This window comes from Symphalangus syndactylus, chromosome 1 (assembly GCF_028878055.3).
Source record: "Symphalangus syndactylus isolate Jambi chromosome 1, NHGRI_mSymSyn1-v2.1_pri, whole genome shotgun sequence".
NCBI classification, from domain to species: Eukaryota; Metazoa; Chordata; class Mammalia; order Primates; family Hylobatidae; genus Symphalangus; species Symphalangus syndactylus.
Window position 1 is genome coordinate 69,772,350 of NC_072423.2, and position 26,795 is coordinate 69,799,144.

A 26,795-nucleotide genomic window follows, 5' to 3' on the forward strand; every position below is an offset into this window, starting at 1 on the left:
ACCCTCAAGTTGGTTTTATGTAGCAATTGTGGATAAAAAGCTCTGCTAGTATAAAAATCTTCTTACTGTACAAATGGCAGGAAATAAAAGACAACATCGTGGTGGTTACAAAAATTTATTTCCTACTTTGTTTCTGCCAGCTTTAAATTGAACATAGATCAATCTATAGGTTCTGAATTAGTAATATTGGGGAGACATGAAATGGGAAAAATAGCAGAATTAAATAAGCATAAAAGTGCATGGGGCAGCCCAGGATGCTCTGGAGTGATGAGGGGTGAGAGAGAAAGGGAGAAAAGAAGAAAACAAAATGAACACCTTTCAAATCCAAAACAATGCACCACGTTTGAGCCTCCAATATCGTTTTACAAAGACAGAATAGCCATGAAATCAAACATTTAAGTATGAATAGGTAACATATGTCTGTCTTATTGTTGTTAAAAATTAACTGTGATAGATTGAAATTCCATTCCACATTACTACTTCTTGATGATTTAGTAAATTACAGGCATTTCAAGAGAAATGCCTAAAAATTTTAGGTGAACCATCGATGATATTTTGGGTGGAAGTAAGTTATATGTGGTAGCTAAATACTTGTGCTCAAGCTCTCAGCATCCTGTTTATACTTCTAGGAAAGACATATGAAATGTGAACAATTTCAAGGAATGAAATAAATGTTCTTCTTTATCTATAAAAGTCTGATTGTGGTGTTTAAAGGCTTCCATGAAACAAAAACACCTGTGCCCACAGCTCGTCTCCCATGCATAAAAACAGAATGCAAAGATGAGACAGTAGGAATAGGAGGAACATTTTCTATTTCTCCAATATTTCCCACATGCTTTGGCTGTTTTTGAATAGACCTTCTGAAATATCTTTTGAGGTCACCTACTTTGTGAGCCTAAAGTCTCTGATTTTTCAGGTGACACGGCAGCAAGCCCAGAATGTCTGAAAACATAAATCTTAGTTATATTTTCCATTTTTGTCATTCTTCTAGAAAAGAAAATATGATAATTTCTTCTGCAGCTTGCTAAGCCTTTGTTAGTTTCAGGAATTTCTGCTACCATCTGATGAAAATCAAAATCCCTGCGTTAAACACCAAAAAGCTATATCACAAAAAGTGAAGCCAACCTAGTAATTGCCTCATCACTTCTTGTTTTTGAGATAGAGTAACCAAGGTAGCAATAGAAGTCTCAGAGAGATCTGATGGTTTCTAATTCCATAAACTTAGTGGACAAGTACATTTTCCACATGAGCCAAAATCATTGCCGCCATGGTGAATCAAAAAAGTAACAACGAAAATCCACATTACCAGCATGCTGTTATTTTAAAAATCCAATTTTACAAAATAAAACTCACCTAAACTGAAGCTGTGGAATAATTCTAGCAATTGAAAATTACTACCTTCTCTAGAATAACATGTACTTAGAAATGAAATGATTCAGAAATCAACATGATGTATGTATTCTGCTTTTCTTTGCAGCTTAGAGCAAATTCAACATCAATTTACACTATATCATACTAAATGTATTCAACAATCAGTGCTTAAGTAATTTAGCCTGTCTTTGCTGCATCTAAATATTCTGCTGTTTAACTAAATTCACTCCGTACTATAGATGATAAAAATATTAATATACACATTTCATTCTTATTAAAAAGCTGGATTTCTCCCTTAGCCCTGCAAGTACCATAAGCAACCAAATCAGAGGAAAAGGGTATGTTGGGGGTACTCTTTATAAAACTGTTCATCCCCAATTCACAGACATCATGAAACATGAAATTAACTCCAGCATGTTAAAAGAAAGATTATGGATTAGCACAGAAAGCAAGCCCAAAGAAACGATTTATTTTCCTTTCCATAGCCCAGAATTGCTATTAGCTTACCTTATTAGCTGGAATGCCAAACAGAATGTCTTTATGGAAAATTAAGTTCATTATTCATCTCAGCTTTGATTTGGTATAGTGCAGCTGAGAGCATTTAGCTTCTCTCTATGATTTGCCGATTCTAAGTGGTTGAGTGAGGCAGTAAACACAGGACTTGGGGGTGGGGGGAGAGTGGTTGGTCATGGCTCACAACTCAAGACTTGCAACTTTACATTTTCATTCATATAAAGATACTTAATGAAATAAAACCCTATAGCTGAAGAATAACACTTAAGTGAATACTTAGTGCAGATTTTTCAGCCTGTGCAATTTTGCATAGCAGTTGTACTTGTAGTGTCTGGCATGCTCACTGTCCCAGCAAAATCATATTGCTATCTTTCATTATCTCAGTAAATTCTGGGCTATTGATCACTTTGCAGCACATATAGGGAGTAACGTATATTCTGTGAAAGGGAAGTCCTCATCAGGGAATGATCCTTGCAGTTTGCTAAAAGAAGCATGCCTGATTGTCTGACTAGTGATGGAAAGACAGATGCCTTTTACAATGTTGAAGTGTGCACATGCACAAATTGGATAGAACATTCAGTCAGCTAACAAACAGAGAGATTTTAAGGAGTAAAATAATAATAGATTTCCATCCTTGAGATATCAAATTCTCTTTTAGGGAAAAATTAGGTAATACTTCTCAACAATTCATTCATTTTCTTCAAAGAATTAAAAATGTTTTAGAAACCTCTTGGCAAACACTTTTCATTTTTTTAAAAATTGACTTCCATAGAGAAAGATCCCAGAAAGACTTATTTAAAGTGTGTGTGTGTCTCATTTCGGGATGGGGCAAAGGAACTGTTGCAGTGTCCTCTTCCAAGTATTTCACTTTATAAGTTTTAAGTGGGCAGCATTTACTAAAATCCAGCTTTACTGAGTGCAATCTGCAACCACATCAGCAAGATCACTTTTAGGTTATCAATAGACAAGGACAATATGGCTGAGCAAGACAATTTCAGTTTAGAGCAAAGACTTACACCTTTCCTTTCTTCGTCACCATACAAAACCAAACCCCAAAACTTTCCTCGACTGAATTAATAAAAGCATGGGTGCATTTAATAAGAAATGATAAGGAAAATCATAATTAAATGATTGGTTTGTTTCAAAGTGTTAAGTATAGTGTCACCATATGACCCAGCAATCACGCTTTTAGGCATATACCAGGAGAAATGAAAACAAATGTCCACACAAACACTTGTACACAAATGTTCACAGCACCATTATTCGCAATAGTCAAAAAATGGAAACAACCCTTGTATCCACTAACTGATGAAAGGATTAAAAGTGTAGTATATCCATACAATAAAACATTATTTGGAATGAAAAGAAATGAAATATTGATACCTGCTATAACATGGATAAATCTTAAAAATAGTATGATAATTGAAAGAGGCCAGTCTCAAAAGATCACATATTATAATATTCTATTTACATGAAATGTCCCGAAAAGGCAGAATCTATAGGGACAGAAAAGTAGACTAGTTGTTGCCCTGGACCTGGGGTAGGGGGACCAAGGAGTGACTGCTAACAGGTACAGGATTCCTTATTGGAGTGAAGAAAATATTCTTATCTTAGATCTTGGTGATGGTTGCACAATTGTGAAGACACTAAAACCATTAAATTGTATACTTTAAATGGGTAAATAATATCACAATAAAATTTATTTTAACATGATGCATTACATTGATTTGTGAATGTTAAATTAACTTTACATCCCTAAGATAACATTTGCTTGCTCATGATATATGATCTTTTAAATATATTGATGTATTCAATTTGTTAAGGGCTTGCATGTGTATTTTATGAGGAAGATAGGTCAGTAAATTTCTTTTCTCGTAATATCTTTTTCTTGTTTTGGTATCAGGATAGCATTGGCCTAAGAAAATAAATCATGTTTCCGAAAAAAAAAAAGATGTTATAAAATTATTAATTTGCCAAAAGAACATTGTCGTATGTTTATAATTATATGGATGAGTTATATGTAACACATTCTACACAAAGCAGATAGGGAGAGGTTGGGGAAGAGAAAGGATGACCCCAAATGTGGGATGCTCCTGAGGACTAGAAGGCTGCAGACGTATCTCAAGAACCACCTGTGCCAGTGTTTTATCTTGGCTAATTTTCAGTAAGAAAACAAATGCCCAAATCTGCAAGAGTGAGAGCACCAGGAAAAAGAGCAGGACTAGGAGGAAAAGGAAGAAGAGAATGAAGATGAAAGGGAGGAAGTAAAAGAAAGAGGAAGAGGAAGACAGATGAGAATAAGATGTGGGGAGAGCTGTGTTTGATCAAGAGCATGAAAGGGCAGGCGATTCAAGGGAAGGTAGGATCACAAAACGTAATTATAGCAACATCCTACCAAATGATCCAGACGAGAATAAAAGAAGCCTAGAAAGAAACCAAAAGAATTGCACAATGAGGGTTTTGAAGTATTCCAATGAAAGAAACCTGTTTTAAACATGAGAGATGGGTTCACAATCAAGAAAGAACACAGGTAAGTGATAAGCATCTACACAAAGTGCCCCAAAAGGGCTAAAGCCCAGAATAAAATGAGGTTTGTGAATTTTAAAAAGAGACAAGGGCCAGGCACAGTGGCTCACTTCTGTAATCCCAACACTTTGGGAAGCTGAGATGCTTGAGACCACCCTGGGCAACATAGTGGGACCCTGTCTCTACAGAAAATAAAAAAATTAACCAGGTAAAATTAGCATGCAAGTAGTCCCAGCTGATTAGGAAGCTGAGGTGGGAGGATCCTTTGAGCTCAGGTGCTTGAGGCTGCAGTGAGTCATGATTGTGCCATTGCACTCCAGCCTGGACGATGGAGCAAGGCCCTGTCTCAAAAAAAAAAAAAAAAAAAAAAAGCCAAGGACAGTAAACACAAAAAAGACTTTTTAAAAAAGAGATGGCTTGGAATGAATAGAACAAGGAAAATCCCAAGGCTTGTTCCAGATGGTACAATGTGAACAGATGATAATGAAAGAGGAGGAAGAGGAGGAGGAGCAGTAGGGAGGAGGGAGGAGAAGGACAAATATCAAACTCTCATATTTTTATTTTTCTACTATTTTCTCTATCAGAGGACATGATCTTCAAATTTTAAAAGGGAGAAGATGCATGGTAAAGAGAAATTTGAACCCCAGCAAAACCTCTTCTATGCAGATGACTCATGCATTTATATTTTTGTTCCAGAACTCCCATGTGAGAGTCAGGTACCTGCCAACTTCACTTAGATACTTCAAAGTGCTGCATACATAGCACCTTCAAAACCAAACTCTCCCGCCCCCATCTCCACCCCAGCAGTAAACGTACTGGGGCTCCTGTAGAGTTCTGTACTTCAGTGAATGGAACCACTGTCTTCTATGCAGGTCAGAAACCTGGGTACTCTTTTTGGACACTTCCCTCTCCTGCCATATCACCAAGAGATATTGATTTAGAATCTCCAGAAACCACCCACTTACCTCAATATCACTGTCACCATCCTAGTCCCAGTAACCATTTTCTTGCACCTGGATATTATATTTGTCTTCTAACTGATTCTCCTCTTCCATCATCCTTCTCATTCCACTCCATCCAAAAGGATGTTTTCAGAGGGCAAAGTAGATAGTTAGCTTTCTTTGCTCCTCCCCCCAACACTAGCAAGGATATAAAGATTCGAATGTTAAACGTGACCTCTGGGGCCCTGTGACACGGTCCTGCATCTTTCCAGACTCATCTTGCACTATCTTGGTGATCCAGCCATGCTAGATTCATTTCTCACCCTTTTGTTTCTTTCTGCCTTTGCATACACTCTTCCCTCTACTTGAGGCATGATTCCTTTGGCTCATTGTCTAATTAAGTCTAGATTTTCTTCAGCCCTCATCCCAGTCTTACTTCCTAGGGCATGCTTAGCTGAACATCTCAAGTCAATATGCGATTACCTAATCTCTTCTGTAGGTATTGAGCCAAGTGAACATTTGGGATCTGCTTTACTTATGAGCAGAAGGTTCAAAAGGTGCATGGGTCACTACATTCTTAGTAACTTCAAAGAGACTCACGGGTCACTACACTCTTAGTATCTTCAAAGAGACTCACTTAAGGTTGAGTCTCTTTGTTAAATTCACTGTGGAGAGAATTGACTCTCTGCTAGCCACCCTTCTAATAGGATGAGTATGAGGGGTGCATTGCACAGAGGGAGGCAGGAAATAAACACTTTGAGATCAAGGACACTACAGAAGATCTCAGGTGCTAGATGTACAGGGGAGTGCTAAGAAATACCAATTCCCCATGCCCTAGACTCGGTAGGGCCCTAGTCCAGTGGAAAGTTGAATTCTGCTATCATTTCTCCCAATGAAGAAAGGGACAGCCCTGATTTCAGACATTTCACTGCCAGAGAACCAGGGCAGGGCTCCCAGAATAGTTCAACAGCAGCCCTTACCATGGTAGTAAACTGACATTCATTTGTGTGATTGATTTGAGAATATTTATCTCACCACTGAACAATGGGAGCACAAGAGCAGGAATCATATCTGTTTCTGATCATCATGGTATCCTTTGCCTCTACTCAGGGCCTAGTGATAGTAGGCATTTAATAAATATTTTTGAATGAATGAATGACAGAGCTCTTAAATTGCTAGGCTGTGGTGAGAGGGTAATGACAGCATTAACTGCGATTAGCAAAACACTTGAAACCAAGTGTTTTATATAGAGTGTTAGTACTAGTGTTCTTGTTTATAAATCTGATCTTTCTATATCTTTTCTGGCCAATAATGCTGTGATGCCATTAAAGCATGAAGATTCAATATTAGTCAAATACATACATTCTGCTTAGAAAATTAGCATGTGGGATGTTGAGGCCAGGTGCAGTGGCTCACGCCTGTAATCCCAGCACTTTGGGAGGCCGAGGTGGGCGGGTCACTTGAGGTTGGGAGTTCAAGACCAGCCTGGCCAACATAGTGAAACTAAAAATACAAAAATTAAAATACAAAAATCTCTACTAAAAATACAAAAATTAGCCGGGCACTGTGTGGCTGCTTGTAATCCCAGCTACTCAGGAGGCTGAGGCAGGAGAATCACTTGAACCTAGTGAGGCAGAGGTTGCAGTGAGCTGAGATTGTGTCACTGCACTCTAGTCTGGGTGACAGAGCAAGACTCCATCTCAAAAAAAAAAAAAAAGAAATAAAAAAATTAGCATGTGGGATGTTGATTTAAAATATTAAAAGATCCATTAGATTAATAATTTAATTTTCCCAATGAAGACATTTTTCTTTTTAAAAAGAAGACACACCTAAAAATGTTAAGCTTGAGTTTTTATGCTTGACAAATTATAACACAAAGAACTTTTGGTAGGGCCCCCCCAATCAACCTGGGCATTCTTAAAGATTGTTAAAAGAAATGGTGGTGGAGAACACTGAAGGTAGACAAGAATTTTGAAGCTTTAAAGAAATATGTTCTGTATATAGTAGCATGATAGGCTTGACTTTATATCTCAGCATCATCCTAGAACAGGCTGTTAAATGGAAGGTCTGTGAGTGCTTAAAGAAGCAACCCACGTTTACAAAGAAGTAGTATGCTAAGCTGACTGTGCTTTATTTTTATTTTTTATTTTTGAAGATTAACTTGGTTGATAGGTAAACACACACACTGAGATTTCTTATACAAACTCATCTTTATAGAAAATAAAACAGGAGAAAAAGATTTCTAAATGGTAACAGGACTGGTTTTCACAGGAGCTGAATTTTCCCACTTCTTCTGGAATCTATTCCAAACAACAAAACAACAATACAACAAAATGAAAAGAAACAACCACAAATTACATTTTCAGAAAAACCAGCAGAAAATCCACAAACTCCAAAGTCAGAGTCAGTCAGGAAGCCAAGGAGAAAAGTCTTAATACTGTGGTAGGTAAGTGGGAGGTATGAAGGGGTTCTAGATACAGCAGAACTCAGAAATCTCTGTTGAATATCTACTCCCCAAAAGTAAGGGCCTTAATCCAAGAGGAAAGTGCTGCAGAAAAGACTGAAATTTACGCAGCAGGTGGAGGGTAAATGGCAAATCTCATTAGGGTCGGGAAAATTCTAAAAGTGTTAGTGAAAGTGACGGCATCATTTGTGTTCCCATGTGACAGGCAGCCTGTGAAGTGATCCACGAAGTAATTGAGGAAGAACAGAACTAGGTTTGGTTCTGAGTCAGATGATGTGTGACTACATAGATGGATTGTATTATGAAGAAACAATTGTAGCAGCAGCATAGGAAGCGCTTGATGCTTGGAAAACTACTGCGCATCATTCCCTCCACAGGAACACTCTTGATTTCCTAGGAAAATTCAACTGATTCAAATAGGAGTAATATACAAGTAATACACATACAGATATGATAAGAAATATGGCCTATGACATGAGTTTACCTATATAACACACCTGCACAATATCCCGAACCTAAAATAAAAGTTTAAAAGTAAAAAAGTAAAAGAAACATGAAGAATTTCTTGTAAATAATGGAATTTCTTGTAAATAATGAATTTCTTATAAATAATTAGGAATTATTTACAGTCAGGAATTTCTTGTAAATAATGAAAACTCAACTGAAATATATGTTGTCACAAAAAAGATTAAAAGCATAACCCAACATTCTGTTATTAATTAAACCAATAATTAATGAAGCAGTTATAACTATAAAAGAAGATCACAAAGCAGAATTGTAAGAACTCAGGAAAGAAATGAGAAGAAAACAGGAGGTCACTGGTAGACTGCTACAGGATGTCAAATGGGAACTGGCAGAATTGAAGGAAAGGAAGGTAAAGGAAGGGGCATAAAAGATAAAAAATGAAAATGCAAGTAAATTATACAGAGGGAAAAAAGATAAAGAAGGATTAGAGAGAAAAGGACATATATTGAATATGGCAAAGGAGAGCCATCATATGCATAGTTGTAATCTCAGAAGAAGAAAGCCAAAACAACGGCAATAGAATAATTACTTTAAAATATAATTCAATAAAACTTTTCTAAAATAAAAAAGCCTTAAATCTACTTATGAAAAAGATATCTATTGTATCAGTGCAAAGTCATCTAGAATGATCAGCCCAAAGACATATCCCAGAAAAATTTTTGAAAAGAATCCTTAAGGTAGTCAAGGAAAAAGATAAAAATCAGTTAAGGAAGAGAAAATGAGGTTGACATCAGACGTATCCACAGAAACATCTAACTTCAGCACAGAGTGCAGCAGGATCCATAAGATACCAAGTTAGAAGGCAGGAGTCAAAGATTTTCTCTCTAATAACACTCACTTTCAAGTATCAAGACTCGAGGAAAAAGACAGCTTTGAGCCTGCCAGGATTTGGGTAATACTGCTTCCTCATATTTTCTAGGGGAAGATCCTAAACGAGGTGCTATAGACTAACATGAATCAACAGAGAAATGTTGGCAAAAGAACCAGTGGCCAGTGTTTAAATGATCCAACATGACAGGAAGTTCCTGTTGGCTACATATATACACCCTTTAAGAATTTTTTTCTATTCCCAATTTGTTATAATAATTTTTTTGTTAGATCACTAATGGCTGTTGAATATTTGGGAAATACCTTTTCTGCATATATTGAGACAATCCTATGTGCTTTTTTTCCTTTAATCTTTAAGTGCTGCGAATTATGTGAATCTCTTTTCTAATGTTAATCTTTCTTTTTGTTAATAAATAAATGTCATCTGGCCATGTTATTTTACATTATTTTTAATTATTTAATTATATTTTTAAGTTTGTTAAGAATTTTTATGTCAGATTCATGAAAGAAATTGCATTTAAATTTCTCTTTCTTAAATGGCCCTTGTCTGGTTTAAGTCTATATTAAATCCTGAAACTAGTTGGGCATCTATTTTTGTTGTTGTTGTTGTTGTTCTAAGTTCTAGAAGAATTTTTATACGACAGGGATTACCTCTTCTTGTAGGTTTTATAACACTAATAGGGTCTGGTCTTTTTCTGAGTAAATTTTAAACTAATTTTAAATTTTAATATGTCAGTTTCTTAAGTTGTTATGGATATATTCAAGGCTTCTGATTTTACTGAGTTTTGAATGCTTTATTTTTCCAGGGAACTGAACACTTATATTTTAAAGGTACAGGTTGAGTATTCCTTATCTGAAATGCTTGGAACCAGAAAGGTTTTGAATTTCAGATTTTTTCAGATTTTAGAACACAGTCATGGGCCAAATAACATTTTGGTCAATGATGATTGTATGTAAGACAGTAGCCCCATAAGATTATAATACCATATTTGTATCTTTTCTATGTTTAGGCACACAAATACTTATCATTGTGTTATAATTGCCTACAGTATTCAGCACAGTAACAGGTGGTAAGATTCTGTGGTCTAGGAGCAATAGGTTATATCATAGCTGAGGGATGTAGGAGGCTCTACTATCTAGGATGTGTCAGTAAACTCTATGACGTTCATACAGCAGCCAAGTTACCTTATGGTGTGTTTCTGTGAAGGTATTCCCGTCATTAAGTGATGCCTGGTTGTGTTACCATCTTACTGGTTCAGAAACCCCAATCCAAAAATCTGAAATTCAAAATGCTCTAATGAGCACTTCCTTTGAGTGTCATGTTGGCTCTCAAAATGTTTTGGATTTTGAAGCATTTTAGGATTTGAGATTTTCAAATTAGGGACACTCAACTTGCATTTGTATGAAGTTTGTTTCTCTTTTTGCTCATATGATAGATTTAATATCTACTGTGTATATATCCATGGCCCTTTTTTCATTTCTATTAGTGTTTATATTGTGCTTTTTTTTTCCCTCCTTTACTCAGAGGTTTATTAATATTATCCGTTTTTCCAAAGAACAGCAACAACACAAACTTGCTAACAGTGATTATGTCTGGGGAATTTCTATTATCTTCTTTATGTTTGTAGGTATTTTACAAAATGTCCCCAATAAACGCATATTAACTTTATGAACCCCTCCTCCTAATAACACCTGTAACAAAGTAATATGCTTTTAAATAAAATTTTTAAATGTAGACTGGATAAGAGATTCATAACTGGTTGAATGACTTTTCCTGAATGGTATCTAAATAATTTCATGAAAAGGAACAGGACAGTCTCTAGCGAGAGGCAGAGTCTTTCTTTCTAGCCCTATTCTGAACTTTTAAAAATTGCCAACTTCAACAATGAGATATTGGATACAATTATGAGAATTAAAATATTGTACATTGTGGGGAAATATTTAAAATATTGGATCTCGGATTTAGCATAACCCAATTTTGTCATTGTTTTGAAAACATTTTTTTTGGTAATTCAAATGACACTTTTAGATGAGTGATTTAGAAACAAGTTGTTCTTCCTTCAAGATTCTACTGCCATTTTCTGGAAAATTATAGTAATAAATAAATAACTCTAAGATGACTACTAACGTAAGTGGAGCTCCCTAGAATTAGGTAGTGCACAAGCTGCACATTAGTAACCAGTGGACCTTGTTTGGAATATACTCATATCTATATAATAATATTTAATACAGACACATGTAATACCTACATTGTGTTAAACCACCTGAGTGTGCAGTAGAGTGTGGGGAAAACTGTCAGTATGATTTCATGTGAAAAAATGGTCCTAGAAATTTTACTTGAGTGTGAGGCAGCCTGACATGATTACCAGACAAGCTGGTACTTTGATAGAAGTTCATGGCCAAAGAGTTCCACTGAATGCTGTGAAGTCCGGACCCAAATGAAATAATAATATTCACACTGTGACACCATAAGCTAAGAGGGATGCTTTTCTTGGGATGAGATACAACTTGTCAGATGAGATGCTCAAAGTCCTGTTCTTAAAGAATTGCTGAAGGCAATATTCACGATAGCAAAGTCATGGAATCAATCTAAATGCCCATGAACAACAGACTGGATAAAGAAAATGTAGTACATATACACCACAGAAAACTACGCAGCCAAAAAAAGAACGAACTTATATCCTTTGCAGCAACATGGATGGAGCTAGAGGCCATTATTCTAAGTGAACTAACACGGGAACAAAAAGCCAAATACTGCATATTCTCACTTAAGCCAAACATTAAGTACATATGGACACAAATAAGGGAACAACAGACTCTGGGGCCTACTCTAGGGTGGAGGTAGGGAGGAAGGTGAAGATCAAAAAGCTGCCTATCGGGTATTATGCTTATTACCTGAGTGATAAAATAATCTGTACACCAAACCCACATGGCAGGCAATTTGCCTATGTAATAAACCTGCATATGTACCCCTTAACCCAAAATAAAAGTAAAAAAAAAAGCTGAAGGAACCAGTTCTATTGATGGTGGAAAAATGAAGACTTAAGTGGCAAATAATGGTTTGCATTAAACATTTGAAAGAATGCCGTGTGGAGGAGTAATTAGGTATATTTCCTGTTGTTCTACAATCAATAAAGGGGAGGTAGATTTTCAAAAATTAATTAATTAATTAATTTTGAGATGGAGTCTCACTATGTCATCCAGGCTGGAGTGCAATGGCATGGTCTTGGCTCACTGCAACCTCCACCTCTCTGGTACAAGCAATTCTCCCACCTCAGCCTCCCGAGTAGCTGGGACTACAGACGTGTGCCACCACATCAGGCTAATTTTTGTATTTTTAGTAGAGACGGGGTTTCACTCTGTTGGCCAGGCTGGTCTGGAACTCCTGACCTCGTGATCCGCCTGCCTCGGCCTCTCAAAGTGCTGGGATTATAGGCATGAGCCACCACGCCCGGCCAAAAAATTTATTCTTATTTTATGGCTCCAAGACAAATTCAAAGAGAAGTGGATTTGGATTCACAATAGAGAAGAATCGTCTACAAAGTGTGTCAAGAATGGAAAGTGCCATTGGGGTGGGAATCCAGGCCACTTTTCTAGAGGTCACTGGTAATATGTGCGAGGAGTCAATCTATGTGTAATATTTAGTGTTTTGCATGACTGTTGGCCTGGCTCATACTTCCAGGAATTTTTCCTGAATAAACAACTAGATGATTATTGAAGAGTTTGTAACTGTAAAGAATTTGAATAGGTTACTAAGTAAATACAAAGAAAAGAAAAAGAAATGTGAAAGAAACATTAACAAGAGCAAAGAGTGCTGGGAAAGAGAATGAATTCAATGGAACAGAAACTACAATTATAAGCACTGAGGTAAAAAAGAGTGTGAGACATTATTAGAAAATGGCCAGTCAAAATAAGGTTGAATGCAGGACGCTGAGGCAATGGCCCAATTTTTTTGTTAATTAGATGAGAGAATTGTGATTGCTAAAATTAGACTTAGATTGAGGAACTCTGGTGAAGTGAGGTCAACAGAAATAGCTAATAGGTGGGAAATTACCTTAGTCACTTGGAACAGAAGAAACCTATTACTAGTGGGTATTAAATTATTTATAATATAAAGAAATACAGGCCAAGCGCGGTGGCTCATGCCTGTAATCCCAACACTTTGGAAGGCTGAGGCGGGCGGATCACGAGGTCAGGAGATCAAGACCATCCTGGCTAACACGGTGAAACCCCGTCTCTACTAAAAATACAAAAAATTAGCCGGGTGTGGTGGCGGGACCCTGTAGTCCCAGCTACTCAGGAGGCTGAGGCGGGAGAATGGCATGAACCTGGGAGGCGGAGCTTGCAGTGAGCCAACATCACGCCACTGCACTCCAGCCTGGGCGACAGAGTGAGACTCAGTCTCAAAAAAAAAAAAAAAAAATAGAAATTCAGCTGATTATCTAGTATAATGACACATCCATAGAGGACTTCAGTATATAGTATGAAGAAAGTGCTCGCTCTGTGTATTAAATTATTTATAATATAAAGAAATACAGCTGATTATTTAGTATAGTGCTACATCCATAGAGGACTTCAGTATATAGTATGAAGAAAATGCTTGCTCTATAAGTGTGCACTCTAGGCTAGGTATTGACCCAGACATTTGTGATGTCTCCATCTGAAAATAACAAAAAGAGCCGAAAACCTCTGTAGATTATTATTTAAAATTAGAATATTTAAATTATTTTAAGATGCTAAGAATTACTTGCATTGCTTTCTTCAAATTGAAGGATGTGCATAATATTTGGGAATTCTAACCAGGAAAAGAGTTTTAGCCTTTTATTGAAAATGACATTTATGGTACTATTCATAATGGTAAAAAGCTGTTTAAAAATTCAAATGACAATGAATAGAATTAGAAATGAATATTCTAGCCATGGTATATTTGCATACTTTAATAACGATACATATTTTCATTAAATGATAGATTATTGTTGAAAATAATAAACATTTATCAAAATGATACAAAATGTTTTTACCCTATCAGTTTAAGGAAACTCTTGGCATGTGCAATAGTTCCTTCCCAATTGCCAAATTCACGGTCAGGCTTTCCATTCCTTGTCTGACTGGACCACTCCTTGGTAGTTAATTTTGTTAAACTTTTGCTGTTTCTTGAAATCCTCTTCCTCTCCCTTTGCTCCCACACTTTTCTGGCCTATTTTTATGACCTTTCTTATTGCTTTTCCTATGATTCCTGCTGTGTAGCCCGGGAGGCTGGCTTGTGATGTCTCATCTTCTGACTTTACACATGCCCCAGTGTGACCTCATTCACTCTCAAACTCTTCTCAGCCTCCTATGTGATAACTCCCCAGTGCCTTTCTCCAGTTCTAATGTCTTCCAGAACTTCACAATCATAAATCCAACTGCCTTCATTCCTCCCTCTTCTTCATCCATCCCACTCAATTCTTGACCAACTTGATACCTTCAAGATACAGTAGAAGGGTATGTTTACTTCTCTCCATCTTTATTGCTTCGATCCTATTCCAAACACAATCATTTCTTATCTGGTTTACTGTAATAACTTCCCAAATAGTATCTGAATAAATGAACATTTGCCTATGGGACATCTTCAGTTGAATATGCTTCAGGCATATAAGATTCAGCAGGCCGAGAAAAAACCAACTTCTCCATCTAAATGTATTCTTTCTCCTATATTAATTATCTCAGTTGGAAGTATTGACAGGCACCCAATTTTTCAAACTATAAATTTTTCATCATTTTTACTTTTCTCTTTCCAGACACCTCAGTAGTTCAGTCACTAAGTCCAGGTGATTCTATACTTAAAACATGTTTTTTCCTATTTAAAAAACTCTAACCATCAGTTCCCCTCTCCTCCCAGGTTGGTGAGAGCTCTTTGAGGGCAAGAGTCATGTCCTTTCAACTTTGTATTCCCAGCCTTTAACAGAGCCCTTAACCTGAAATATACTTAGCGCTCACAAGTGTTTGAATTAAAAATTATATTATATACAACAAAAGGGAAACATATATATATATATATATATATATATATATATATATATATATAACACCTGATTGCAAATGTGCAAGATGTATGCATTTACATGTATAGATACTGGAAGGGGATTTCAAATGACATGAATAATTGGTGTTTTACTATAAAGTTAAGAGACTAATAAAAATTTCAAATAAGAAGCAGCAAATATGTTACTCATAGGCAAAGGGGAATCTAGATCTAATAAACTAAAAAATTGTCTGGCATGAGATTCTTCTGCTCTAAAAAGCTTACTAAATGAGCTTTCACATGATAAACATTAGAGGGCGTACCGTCTCACAAGAAAGGAACACTCCTTTTAGATGACACTAAGAGTTAACACTTTAAATGTCAGAAGAAAAGTGGTGGATGAAGCTATTGAATGCTTATATTTCAAGAAGAGTGAACAATAGAACTTTCATGCTTCCGAGCTTTTTCTATACATGAGGTTATAGGTATATTTTAAGTGAGATGTTAGAGCAGGCGATAATTTTTAACATGGACTAAAAATTAATTACAACTCAAAAATTAACAATATTTAAGAGTGAATGACTGTATACTGCAGAGTATGTAAGTGAGTACACCATCTACAAGTGCTCTGACTTGAAATAGTGATTTGAATGGACATGCTGCCAAACTATTTTAGAAGAGCATTCTTTTAAAATAATCTAAAAAAACACAGAAATGGATGGTCTTTTCATTTCATCACCATATACATGAAATATCCAGGGACCAGTGCATATATACAATGATCTCATTTAGCTGATATGCACTAGATATATAATTTCACACGTCTTTCACACCAAGTTTAAAAAAATGGTATTAAGTTTAAGAAATGTCTTATGTTTTGGATAGTAGTAGGCAGATTAAGGACTCCCCAAAGACGCTCATATCTTAATCCATGGAACCTGTGAATGTTACCTTATGTAGCAGAAGGGACTTCACAGATGTGAGTAATTTACTGGTCTTGAGATGGGGAGATTGTCCTGCATTATCAAGTGAGCCTAATATAATCACAAATAAGCAGAAGGAAAGTCAGAGAGAGAGATGTGGGCACAGACACAGATCAGGGTGATGCAATTGCTGGCTTTGGAGACGAAGGAAGGGGCCAGGAGTCAAGGAATGTAGGTGGCTTCTAGAAGCTTGAAAAGGCAAGAAAAGGGTGGCTTCTCTAGAACCCCCAGAAGGAACATAGCCCTACTGATGTTTTGATTGTAGCTCATTGAGACCCATTGTGGACTTGTAACCTGCAGAACTGTATGATAATAAATTTGCGTTGTGGGCCGGGCACAGTGGCTCACGCCTGTAATCCCAGCACTTTGGGAGGCTGAGGCGGGCGGATCATGAGGTCAGGAGATCGAGCTTCCTGGCTAACACGGTGAAACCCCGTCTCTACTAAAAATGCAAAAAATTAGCCAGGTGTGGTGGTGGGCACCTGTAGTCCCAGCTACTCGGGAGGCTGAGACAGGAGAATGGCGTGAACCCGGGAGGCGGAGCTTGCAGTGAGATCGCGCTACTGCACTCCAGCCTGGGTGACAGAGCGAGACTCTGTCTCAAAAATAAATAAATAAATAAATAAATAAATAAATAAATAAAAAATAAAAATAAATTGGCGTTGTATTAAGGTACTAAATTGGGAGCATTTTGTTATTGCAGCCATAGGAAGTTAATACAGATGCTGAAGGGTTTCATGTGCTCAAAACCCTGATGAGTGAAACTGTGATCTCTAACAATAACTTTTGCAATGTCTCTTACATCTGTTCTCTTGCTTCAGTTCACACTGCTACCACCGTGTTTTTTCAGGCATAATAATAATAGGATTTATTGAGGCATTATATAATGTCCCATTTCCAAGCACTGGTCTGCACCTTCCATATGTATTAACACATTTAATTCTTTTGACAACCCTGTATGATAGGTATTTTTATTATCTCCACATTACAGAGGAGGAGACCATGGCAGACAGACATAAAACATCTCACTCAATGTTGTATAATTGCTAAAACACAGGATTTGAACACAGCTTTCTGGTAGCAAAGCTATATTTACTCTTCCCAGAACGAACTTCACGGCCCTTGAACTGCATGGCTGTCAATGAAGGTGAACGCCTCACTAATTTACCATCTATGTTGACTGTTGAATTATTGTGGTAGACAGAATTTTGGCTCCCATGATCTCCACCTCCTGGTGTCATGCCCTGGAATTTGTGATGTTTCATGGAAAAAGGGACTTTGCAGATGGAATTAAGTGATTTTTCAGGTACTTGTTAGGCATGGGGGATATAGGGCTGAATTATTGAGAGATTAACAAATAATGAGAAAATGCTAAGAGAAATCTCTCCCGATATACTCCCATAGAAATACTTTCAAGGCTTCAGAGATATGATATTTCAAATGAGGAAACTTCCTTATCCTCCATCCTTCCTTACCTACAATCCAGGTTTAAATTCTTTCTGTAAACTTCCCTATTCCTTGTTCAGATACATTTATACTTCTCCTTTTGCCCATGTATTTATTTATTTAATGTTCCACTGGACTGTAAACTTTTTGAGAGTAGGAACTGTTTTAGAAGTCTTTGAATTCCCATTCCCTATCAACTTCAATGCTTACATAGAGAAGATCTTCATTTTTTGTTACTTGAATCGATTATTCAGGAAAAGCTCCTTTACTAAAAATCCTATGGCAGGGATTACATTGTTATAGGAACTCCAAATTCCAATAGAGGATCTGTTCACTTCAGCTAATATTCATCCACAATAATAATTCTTTAAAAACTTTATATTCCTCAAATTATTCTACAGGCTTTCCTAATAAACTGTCATCATAAGGAAGAAGGAAAGCCATCAATTTTATGCTTTTAAGGAAAAAGCATATAATTTTTTAAATGTCATAATTTAAACTTGTTAGTGACTCCTTATTTCTTTTGGGGACATGATAAAGGCTAAGAACTTTTCTTCTAAGCAAGATGAACATCTCACCCACTCCCCTGACTTTTATATAATTTCAGGAGTTCACTGATTGTATAGAGTCCAATCTTGCACACCTACAGGTCACAGCCTCAGATAGAGAACACCTGAATTAGGTGGATGAGATGCCCTGCCCTTCTGCATTTCACTTTCTGCCCAACGCCCCTACCCTGCCCTTACCCCACCCAAAGGTCTTTTTGAGATAGGATTATTTCAGAAGTCAGTCAAATGTGCAATCTCATCAGTTCTGCTTCTGTGCTGCCCCAGCCTGACCGGTGACAACCCTGCTGATGTTCCAATCCTGAACATTATCTTTCTCTGACAGTCCACATTAGGGAATCCTGCCTCAATAAGCTTTTCCAATGGGCCTGCCACCAATGACATTGTTCTGATTTGTTGGGCTGAAGTGATCTCTCTCTTTCCAGGCCTCAAAGATGGCAAAAGAGGGCCTGGTTTCAGACAGCGATATGAAAAATGCAGCTTTGGAAGTCTGGTGAGTAAACAAATGAAGCCAGACATTGACACCTCTAAATCAATCATGTTCATTTCTCAATGTGCATTGGAAAGGTTTGAGACTCACTTGTCTCAGCAAACAGGGTTCGATTAAATCACTACCCTGGATAGTCCATAATGAACACTCCAAGGGCCTTTCTGGAAAGCTCCTTCCCTTTGGCCAAAGGCATAATCAATGTGGGGTAGACAGGAGTCTTTCGGGTAACATGTAAACTGAACCTGTCGGAGGATGAGGGGCCCTGTCTGAATGGCACTAGCCAAGGGACTGGCTGTAGCAGATACGATGATGTACTGCCAACTTCCAAATCCATTTGCACCCAGATATTGCTCCTAGAGGTGTCAAAACATTGTAATTTACAAGTAAATGTGAGGAGAAGAAAAGTTTTGCAGACATGTTTCTTAAATGAGGAAGAGAATCACAGATGAGGATTACTGTCCAAAAGAGAGCTTCGGCAACTACCGTCCAAAACTCAGCGTGAGAATGGAAATATTATGTAAGGTGCTGCCTACTTGGCTAATGGTGAGGGAGGTACAAAACGCAGAGGAGGGGCCGATAGGCATGTGGAGGGGACAGCGCCACGTGGGTGGGAAGATCCAGGGAGACAATGCACATGACGTGCCCAGCACAATGGCCAGCACATCCTGAGTGACTAATAAAAGGTGGGTAAGAATCCCACCAAAACCCCAGGACCATGTTAGTCCTCATGTTTCTAACGGGAAGTGAGTTGTACTTAACTAAAAACTAGGTATGTTACATAATTGACTCCTCAGAACAACTCTACGAGTTAAGTATTTTTGCAAATGAAGAAAAAGAAGTTTTGAATGGTGGAATGATTTATTTAATGCCACACTGTGAGGGCATGGAGGACAGGCATTCAAACAGGGCAGCCCTCCCCCTCACTGGGCCTCCCTGCCCCGCTTTGGGCACACAGAAAACTACCAGGCAATTTGGATACCTCTAATCACTGGGACATCACCACAGGGTATTACCTTTTTATGGCAAAGCCCCAATCTACTAGAAGTCAAGAGAATAAAAAACAACTAGAGCAATGCCATCCAATACAACTTTCTGTGATGACGGAAATGCTGATTGAGGGATTAATAAACAATAGGAAGCATGGTTACTGACCACTAGAAATGTAGCTATGGTGACTGAGAAACTGGATTTTTATTTTTTTCAACTTTAATTCATTGAAATTTACAGATCCACATGTGGCTAGTGGCTACCACGTGGGACAGCGGAGAACTAGACTACCTGATTTAAGAGGAACCCTAGGGCTCATTTGCCCTCATTTCACCAAATAGGGAAATGTCCTTTGCTTTATGCCTCATATGTTCATCCAGTTTCTCATTACACATTTTTAATAACAAGAAACTCTTCCTTTTACTTGAGATCTGACGCCTTTGTTAGAAAAATCATCCTAATCTAATAGCTACATCTTCAGGTGTTATAATCTGGAGGTAAAGTTAAGTTTTGGTAATAAACCCATTCATTATTCCCTGGGGTTATCTCCCAACTAGCTATCTCTGCTCTTCTCACACCTGGAAGCATTTAGATCCCTGAGGGTGGCCCCAGAGGCATCTAAATTCTCCGGGTGCACAGTGTTGCTGCTGCTATCCACAGCGTCCATGCCATTCCATCCTGACCACTGGTACTGATGTTGAGTGCACGGATGCGATGTGAATCTGAGGGCATTTTCCTTCACAACAGTGTAATGCTGCTTGCTAGATTTCTTCCCCAGGGCCTGGTCAGCCCCACCACCTCTGAAGCCAGCTGTCTAGTGGCTGGGCTCAGGAGGCTGCAACCTCCCAGGCCCCTCTGGGAAGCAGCTCCCTGCTCTTTTCCTATCCTCATACCATTGGTTCCCCTGAGAAATGCTGCCCAGAGGTTAAATTTCTTGGGCCTTGCCTCCAGGCTAGACCATATCTTCCATCTTTGGGAAACTTGGGTACCTTAGAAAATAAAATCCTGTATTATCTTGTCAACTAGGAATAAATTCTGTTCTCCATTAGCTTATTTCTACCAGCTGAGTGGTCAGCTACCCATCTGGTCTTTTCCTTCCTGCTTTTATCTAGCCACTGTCCCCAGAGTTCAGTCTGGGTCAAACAAGTGCTAAAGAAATCTTGGTTGAATAAAAGACTCATGGAGAATGACAGTATTATAAAATCATTTAACAGAATTTTTCACTATATGCTTGCGGACAAAAAACGTGAGGGGAATCCATGTTACAACAGGCAGAATCACGGTGGGTTGAAGCGAAGAAATGCAACACTCAGTTCTATTCATCTATTAATCTAATAACACCTTCAAAAACATAAATGAGATCAGATTGGCATGGTTTAATTTTAGGGGATTATTTCACTTCTCAGTTCCTTAGAAGTCCCTGTTAAGTGAATAATTACTATTTCATTCTTATGCATGGTGATATGTTATAAAATATTGAACCAAAAGGAAGTGGAGGCTTTTAAACATGGCCATATTAAGACTAACCCTTATTTTAAATTAACTTCATCTGGGCTTAAAAAAAGAGGGGAGGGCATTAAGCAAGAGTTTGCTATGGAACACTGAACTATCTGCAATGTGATACATGTACATGAGGAAATACTCAAAACCAGCTAAGCAGGATTACGAAGACTACATTGACTTCTAAGTTCATGACTGAGTATGGCACCTTTATTCTGACAGACTTCCAAAGTCTTACTATTCTGCATTGTTGTCTGTTATAAGGATTTAATATAAACTCTACTGATATTCTCTAACAGCACCATTTATGCAGTGGATACCTGCAGCCACCTCTAAGGTAGCACATGTAACTGTTCCACCTTGGAGAGCACATGACTCACTAATTCAATTTTACTTTGATGGGTAATTAGGTAACATTCTAAGGGTAGATCTTCAGAGAAACATATCTTTTCCTTCAAACCTGGACTAGTAATTTAACAAATAGTAAAATGGGTAAATCTCCCAAACACTTAGTTAACACTCTGGGATATATGAGCCTCATGTACCAAGCAGAATTCTGGTTCACAGTATGCTGAGAGAGAACCATCTGGTCTCCCAAAAAGTAAGGATAGACAAAATATAAAATCACACTGACTTATCTCTGTAAGTCTGGGTTTTGGGTTTGGGTTTAATTTAATTGGATTTGAAGATTCCCAGTCTACTTCCTAATCATTTCAGAAGCAGATATTCCAAAATTAAATTAAGCAAAGAATATTAAATGGGCAGACAGTGCATATTTGTCCATAAGAACCTTATAGTGTTATTAACAATGTTATAACTACAATTAGGCTGGCAGTCTCACGGGGTCAATAGTATTGTTTTTTGTTGAAACAGACAAGCAAATAAACACAAGGAGCCTTGAGTGAAGGTTCTTTCATAGGTTAAGATATACATTTCCACTCACATGAAGTAATGTCCTATTACAACCTTTTTATATATCTCACTTTGCAAATCAACCTCATGTATTACTTGTTTTCAAACATGTCTACTTTCCAAACTAGATTTAGTTTTACACCTAATCATAGAAGTAGAACCTGTTTTTTAAACCATAATTATTCATTTTTAATTGTTATTAAAAGAAATTCTCATTTAAAAATCCTTCAAGAGAAGACAAAAGGAAATATTTACAAAGCAGAGGCAGCATGTTATGATGGAAAGCGAACAGATTGTGGAATCAGACAGGCCAGGGTTTAAATCTCAGTTTTGTCACTTACGAGCAGAATAATCTTGAGCAAATTTAATACCCTCCTGTTCATATAAAACAGGGGTCAGAACGGCTACCCCAGAAACTTCCAGAAATAAAGACAATGTAAGAACAATGTATGGTAAGCACAAGTCCATAGAACCTTCTCAGTAAGTTATAGTCCTTCTTTCTCTCCTTCTTCTTCCCTTTAACCCATCTTCATCTTATTCTTAGTCATTGTCACATAAAAGTGGATCCAGCATGGGATGGAGATGAAAAGATGTTCAGTATGGTGCTGTGGAAAGAGCACTAGCCTGGGAGTCAAGGGGCCTGTGTGTTCCTAAAAAAGTCAATTCCTCTTTTTTTGGGTCACAGCTGGAGAAAAGGTATGAAGGTGACATAAGAATTTGTCTATCAGAGCTTAAAGCCCAAAAGTGATTTTGTAGTCTGAGTCAATCAGGAACTCTTGGAGTCCCAGGATCAATTGCTGTCTTTTTAACGAAGGGCAGGGCACCAGGACTGCAGCCTGGACAGCTGCTGCTGCTAATACAACTTACCACACTGGGGATGGATAAGTTTCCAAGCTCAGAATAGAGATCCCAATATTTTTTGGGGAACTTATCAGGGCTTTCCGATTGATGTGATTTATTAAGAATGGGCTTATTAAGAACAGATACAGAAATTTCCCTCCTGGATCATTAAACTCTTTCTTAGACAGCTTAGATTGATTAATGGGGAAGGAATGGGCAGTAGTTTTCAAATTGTAGAAAGCCCAGGTACAGGATGGGGTGGGGTGGCTTGGGGAGATAATTTAAATTTGAAACCTCCTGTTCTTGTGTCCATGTGAGTAGTGCTGTTTTAAATTGTTTTACATGTTTTGCTTTATTTGAACACAGACTTTGATGGTTAAAAAGTACAAAATGCACTGGGCTAAATGATACTTTGAGTTCTTCCAGATACCTGCTTCTATTGATGGTGTGTGTTCTTGGAAAATTAATAAAGAAAGGCATAATGAGATGATCTTTCTAGAAACTTTAGCAATAGACAGGGTGTAGGCCACAGCAAATTAGATCCAGCCACCAGAGTGGAAAGGGCAGGGGCTGGGACTGAAGGAAATGTCTTGAATATCCATCAAGTGTAGAATTAGTGTTATTTTTTATTTTATTTCTATTTTTTTTTTGAGACAAAGTCTTGCCGTGTCGCCCAGGCTGGAGTGCAGAGGTGCTATCTTGGCTTACTGTAACCTCTGCGTCCCGGGTTCAAGCGATTCTCCTGCCTCAGCTTCCAAAGTAGCTGGGAACTACAGGCATGTGCCACCACACCCGGCTAATTTTTTTGTATTTTTAGTAGAGACAGGGTTTCACTATGTTGGCCATGCTGGTCTTGACCTCCTGACCTTGTGATCTGCCTGCCTTGGCCTCCCAAAGTGCTGGGATTACAGGTGTGAGTCACTGCGCCTGGCCAGAATCAGTGTTATTAATACTGTGAGTAACAGTGTGAGTAACATCAAGATAAATGCATGCTGCTTGCTAGAGATTGAGGGACTTGAAAATAAGAGGAGCTTGACTTTTGAGTGCCACTGCTTTTCTCCACCTCTCTCCACAACCGAGGGCCATGGAAATGCCACTTAACCTCTCCAGATCTCAGTTTTCTCATCTGTAAACTGACAATCTTGGACTAGGATTCCCTTCCAAATTATGTAATAAAATAGCTACATAAAAGGAAAGGGAAAAGAAGTGAGAGAAGAGAGTACTGGGGAGGGGACAGTATTGCTGAGCTCAGCTATCTTGCTAAAGAGGGTTCACAGGGTGGGGAAGGAAGGAGGAGAGGATGAAATTAACCACTGGTATGGGTTTCTAAGGCTTGCGTCAGTACGATCAGTGAAGGAAGAAATTAAGGTCCTGCCTAGCATGGGCACAGTCTTCCAGGAGTGTCATGCCCCACTCTGGGGGCTCTGTGATGTGGACCACGGGTGGGGCCTCAGAAGCAAAAGAGAAGGGCTGTTGGGAGAAGAAATGGGGATGGGGAAAATCATTTCAAATTTCCCATGATGGAAAGGCTACAGGAACTGGTTATCTAGATTTACAAATAGAATCTAATAAATAAAAGTTTATTTTTTTATTTTTCTATTTTTATAGCAGTGTGAAAGTCAAAGTACATGTTTTTATTTTAATTTATTTTTTTATTTTTATTTTATTTTATTATTATTATACTTTAAGTTTTAGGGTACATATGCACAATGTGTAGGTTTGTTACATATGTATACATGTGCCATGTTGGTGTGCTGCACCCATTAACTAGTCATTTAGCATTAGGTATATCTCCTAATGCTATCCCTCCCCCCTCCCCCCACCCCACAACAGTCCCCAGAGTGTTAAAGTACATGTTTTTAAAGAAGCATGAAAGTTCAGATGAGACACACTTGATGGCTTGTTCAGTTCCTGAGATCATCTGGCATGAAATAAAATATTTCTTTTTCCATGCAGTGATTGCGTAACTCAAATATGGCAAAGCAACCTACACGATAATTTTCGGCCTGTGGATTTGATTTTTCATAAGCCTCACCACACACCCCTCACAGAAAGCTCTTGTTTCTAGTGGATTCATTTCACCTCCTTTGTGAGAGCCTTAGAGAGAAGGCAGTAAGCAGGGAAAATCAGCTATTTATAGGCGTTTTTGACTAAAAGTGTCTGCTCAGCGTGCCATGGAATACTTCCAAGAGGTGGGAGAACAGGAAACGATCTAAAATCAACTAGAAGGCTGGAGGAGTGTTATGGGGGAATTATTTTGCAGGGGAGTCATTTTCAGAAAGCTCAGGTTTCATTTGCAAACAAATGACAGTTAGTTTCACCGACACCCCTTGAGTTACAGATAAGCCTTTGAAACTTTTGCTAGTTAAGGAGAGAAGACAAAGACATAAAATTTCTAAGGATTACAGGTAGTTGGGTTCCTTTAAAGGACTTTAAAAGGAAAAGTCCTGTAGAAAGGCCTCTCTCCCTACTTATTTACTGCCTAAGGGGATGCCAGCCAGATGGACATCCACAGAGGAGCTTAGACTGGCAGGTGGCACTCAGAGTGTAAACTGCAGGTCCCGGGATGGCCTACAGAGTCTTACAGTGTCCATAGGATGATCTCTATCATCACTAATTTCCGCTTTTATAACCAAAAATGGCAAGCCTATTTGGTCAAGTTTTCATAATTAAGAGATATAATTTCATTAAATGTATTAAACCCTTCCTGTGAATTCTGAATGGTTTTGTTTTCATTGTTTTGGTGACATTGGAGAAGCAGGAGAGGTAGAATTTAGACTGCCCAAAGTCACAGGGCTTACAGAAGAAGTTTGAACTTCCAATGGTTCTGTGGAGAAGAGGTCATGAGAGAGATCTGGCTTCAGTGTTCACTTGCTCTTTTCAATTTCTACAACATTAGAAGAATGATATACCTGGCTTAGGGACTTTGGGCACGAGCAAAGAAGAGTGATGGGCAAGGACATTTGGTCATCTTCTATCAATGGTGGAAAAGCACCACAGAGGAAACACTCCACAGAGAACCTGGTTCTCCTAAGCCAATTGAAGAGGTGATGATGGTGGATAGAGTTCCCTTGTAGACACCTCCCATGACTGTTATTACTAATTAAGCTTGTCCTGTTGACTTACCAGAGCTGTCTGGAATAAGGCAGCAGGGGCTTGACAGACTTAACGTATGAAAACAAAAGCAAGTGTGTGTTGTGTGTTTTTTTTTTTTTTTTTTTTTTTTCTGTATGAATACACTAAAGCTTGAAGAAGCCAGAATTATATTCCATCAGCCAACATCAAGCCATGGGAAAACCTGATCCACTGAGGCTGAGCTATCAAAAGATTAATCCAGGCTGGCTGCAGTGGGTCACAACTGCAATCCCAGCACTTTGGGAGGACGAGGTGGGAAGATCGCTTGAGGCCAAAAGTTTAAGACCATCCTAGGCAACACAGTGAAACCCCGTCTTTACATAAAAAATTAGCCTGGCACGGTGACCTGAGTCTGTAGTCCCAGCTACTCTGGAGGCTGAGGTGGGAGGGTCGCTTGAGCCCAGGAGGTCAAGGCTACAGTAAGCCGTGATCACACCACTGGACTCCAGTCTGGGTGACAAAGGGAAACACTGTCTTTCAAAAAAGAAAAGAAAAAAAGATTGACTGTGATACTTTTCGACTTCAGACGAAAGCTTTCTGTGTTTAGTCGGCACACAAGACAATGAATTTTTACACCTACACTGTGATTAAGACCTACTGTCATCCCACATTGGAAAGGGCTTTTCTTTACCACAGAATCAGATATGTTAATCCCAGTGCCAGCTTAATAAAAACTAGATGAAGTGAAATATAAAGGAAAAAGTGGTATGGTACATGAAACATGGGAAAGAGATAAAGCTTGTTGATGTTTGAGGATCTATAAA

General features: G+C 38.1%; 1 protein-coding gene across 18 annotated transcripts in view; it reads right to left on the reverse strand.

The window, feature by feature from the left end:
* The window catches only part of DLGAP1 (DLG associated protein 1), a 529,488-nt gene that overhangs the window by 352,617 nt on the left and 150,076 nt on the right, over nt 1–26,795 (reverse strand). For 2 of the 18 annotated variants that reach the window (XM_055237367.2, XM_055237344.2), the window contains exon 1: nt 1,879–2,165. The exons of 15 other annotated variants lie outside the window; for them this stretch is intronic. In XM_055237367.2, the coding sequence (XP_055093342.1) occupies nt 1,879–1,929 (51 nt within the window). In that variant the 5' untranslated portion in view covers nt 1,930–2,165. Of the gene's footprint in view, nt 1–1,878; nt 2,167–26,795 lie in introns of those variants that run through there. One more of the 18 variants, XM_055237285.2, reaches the window with a different exon arrangement.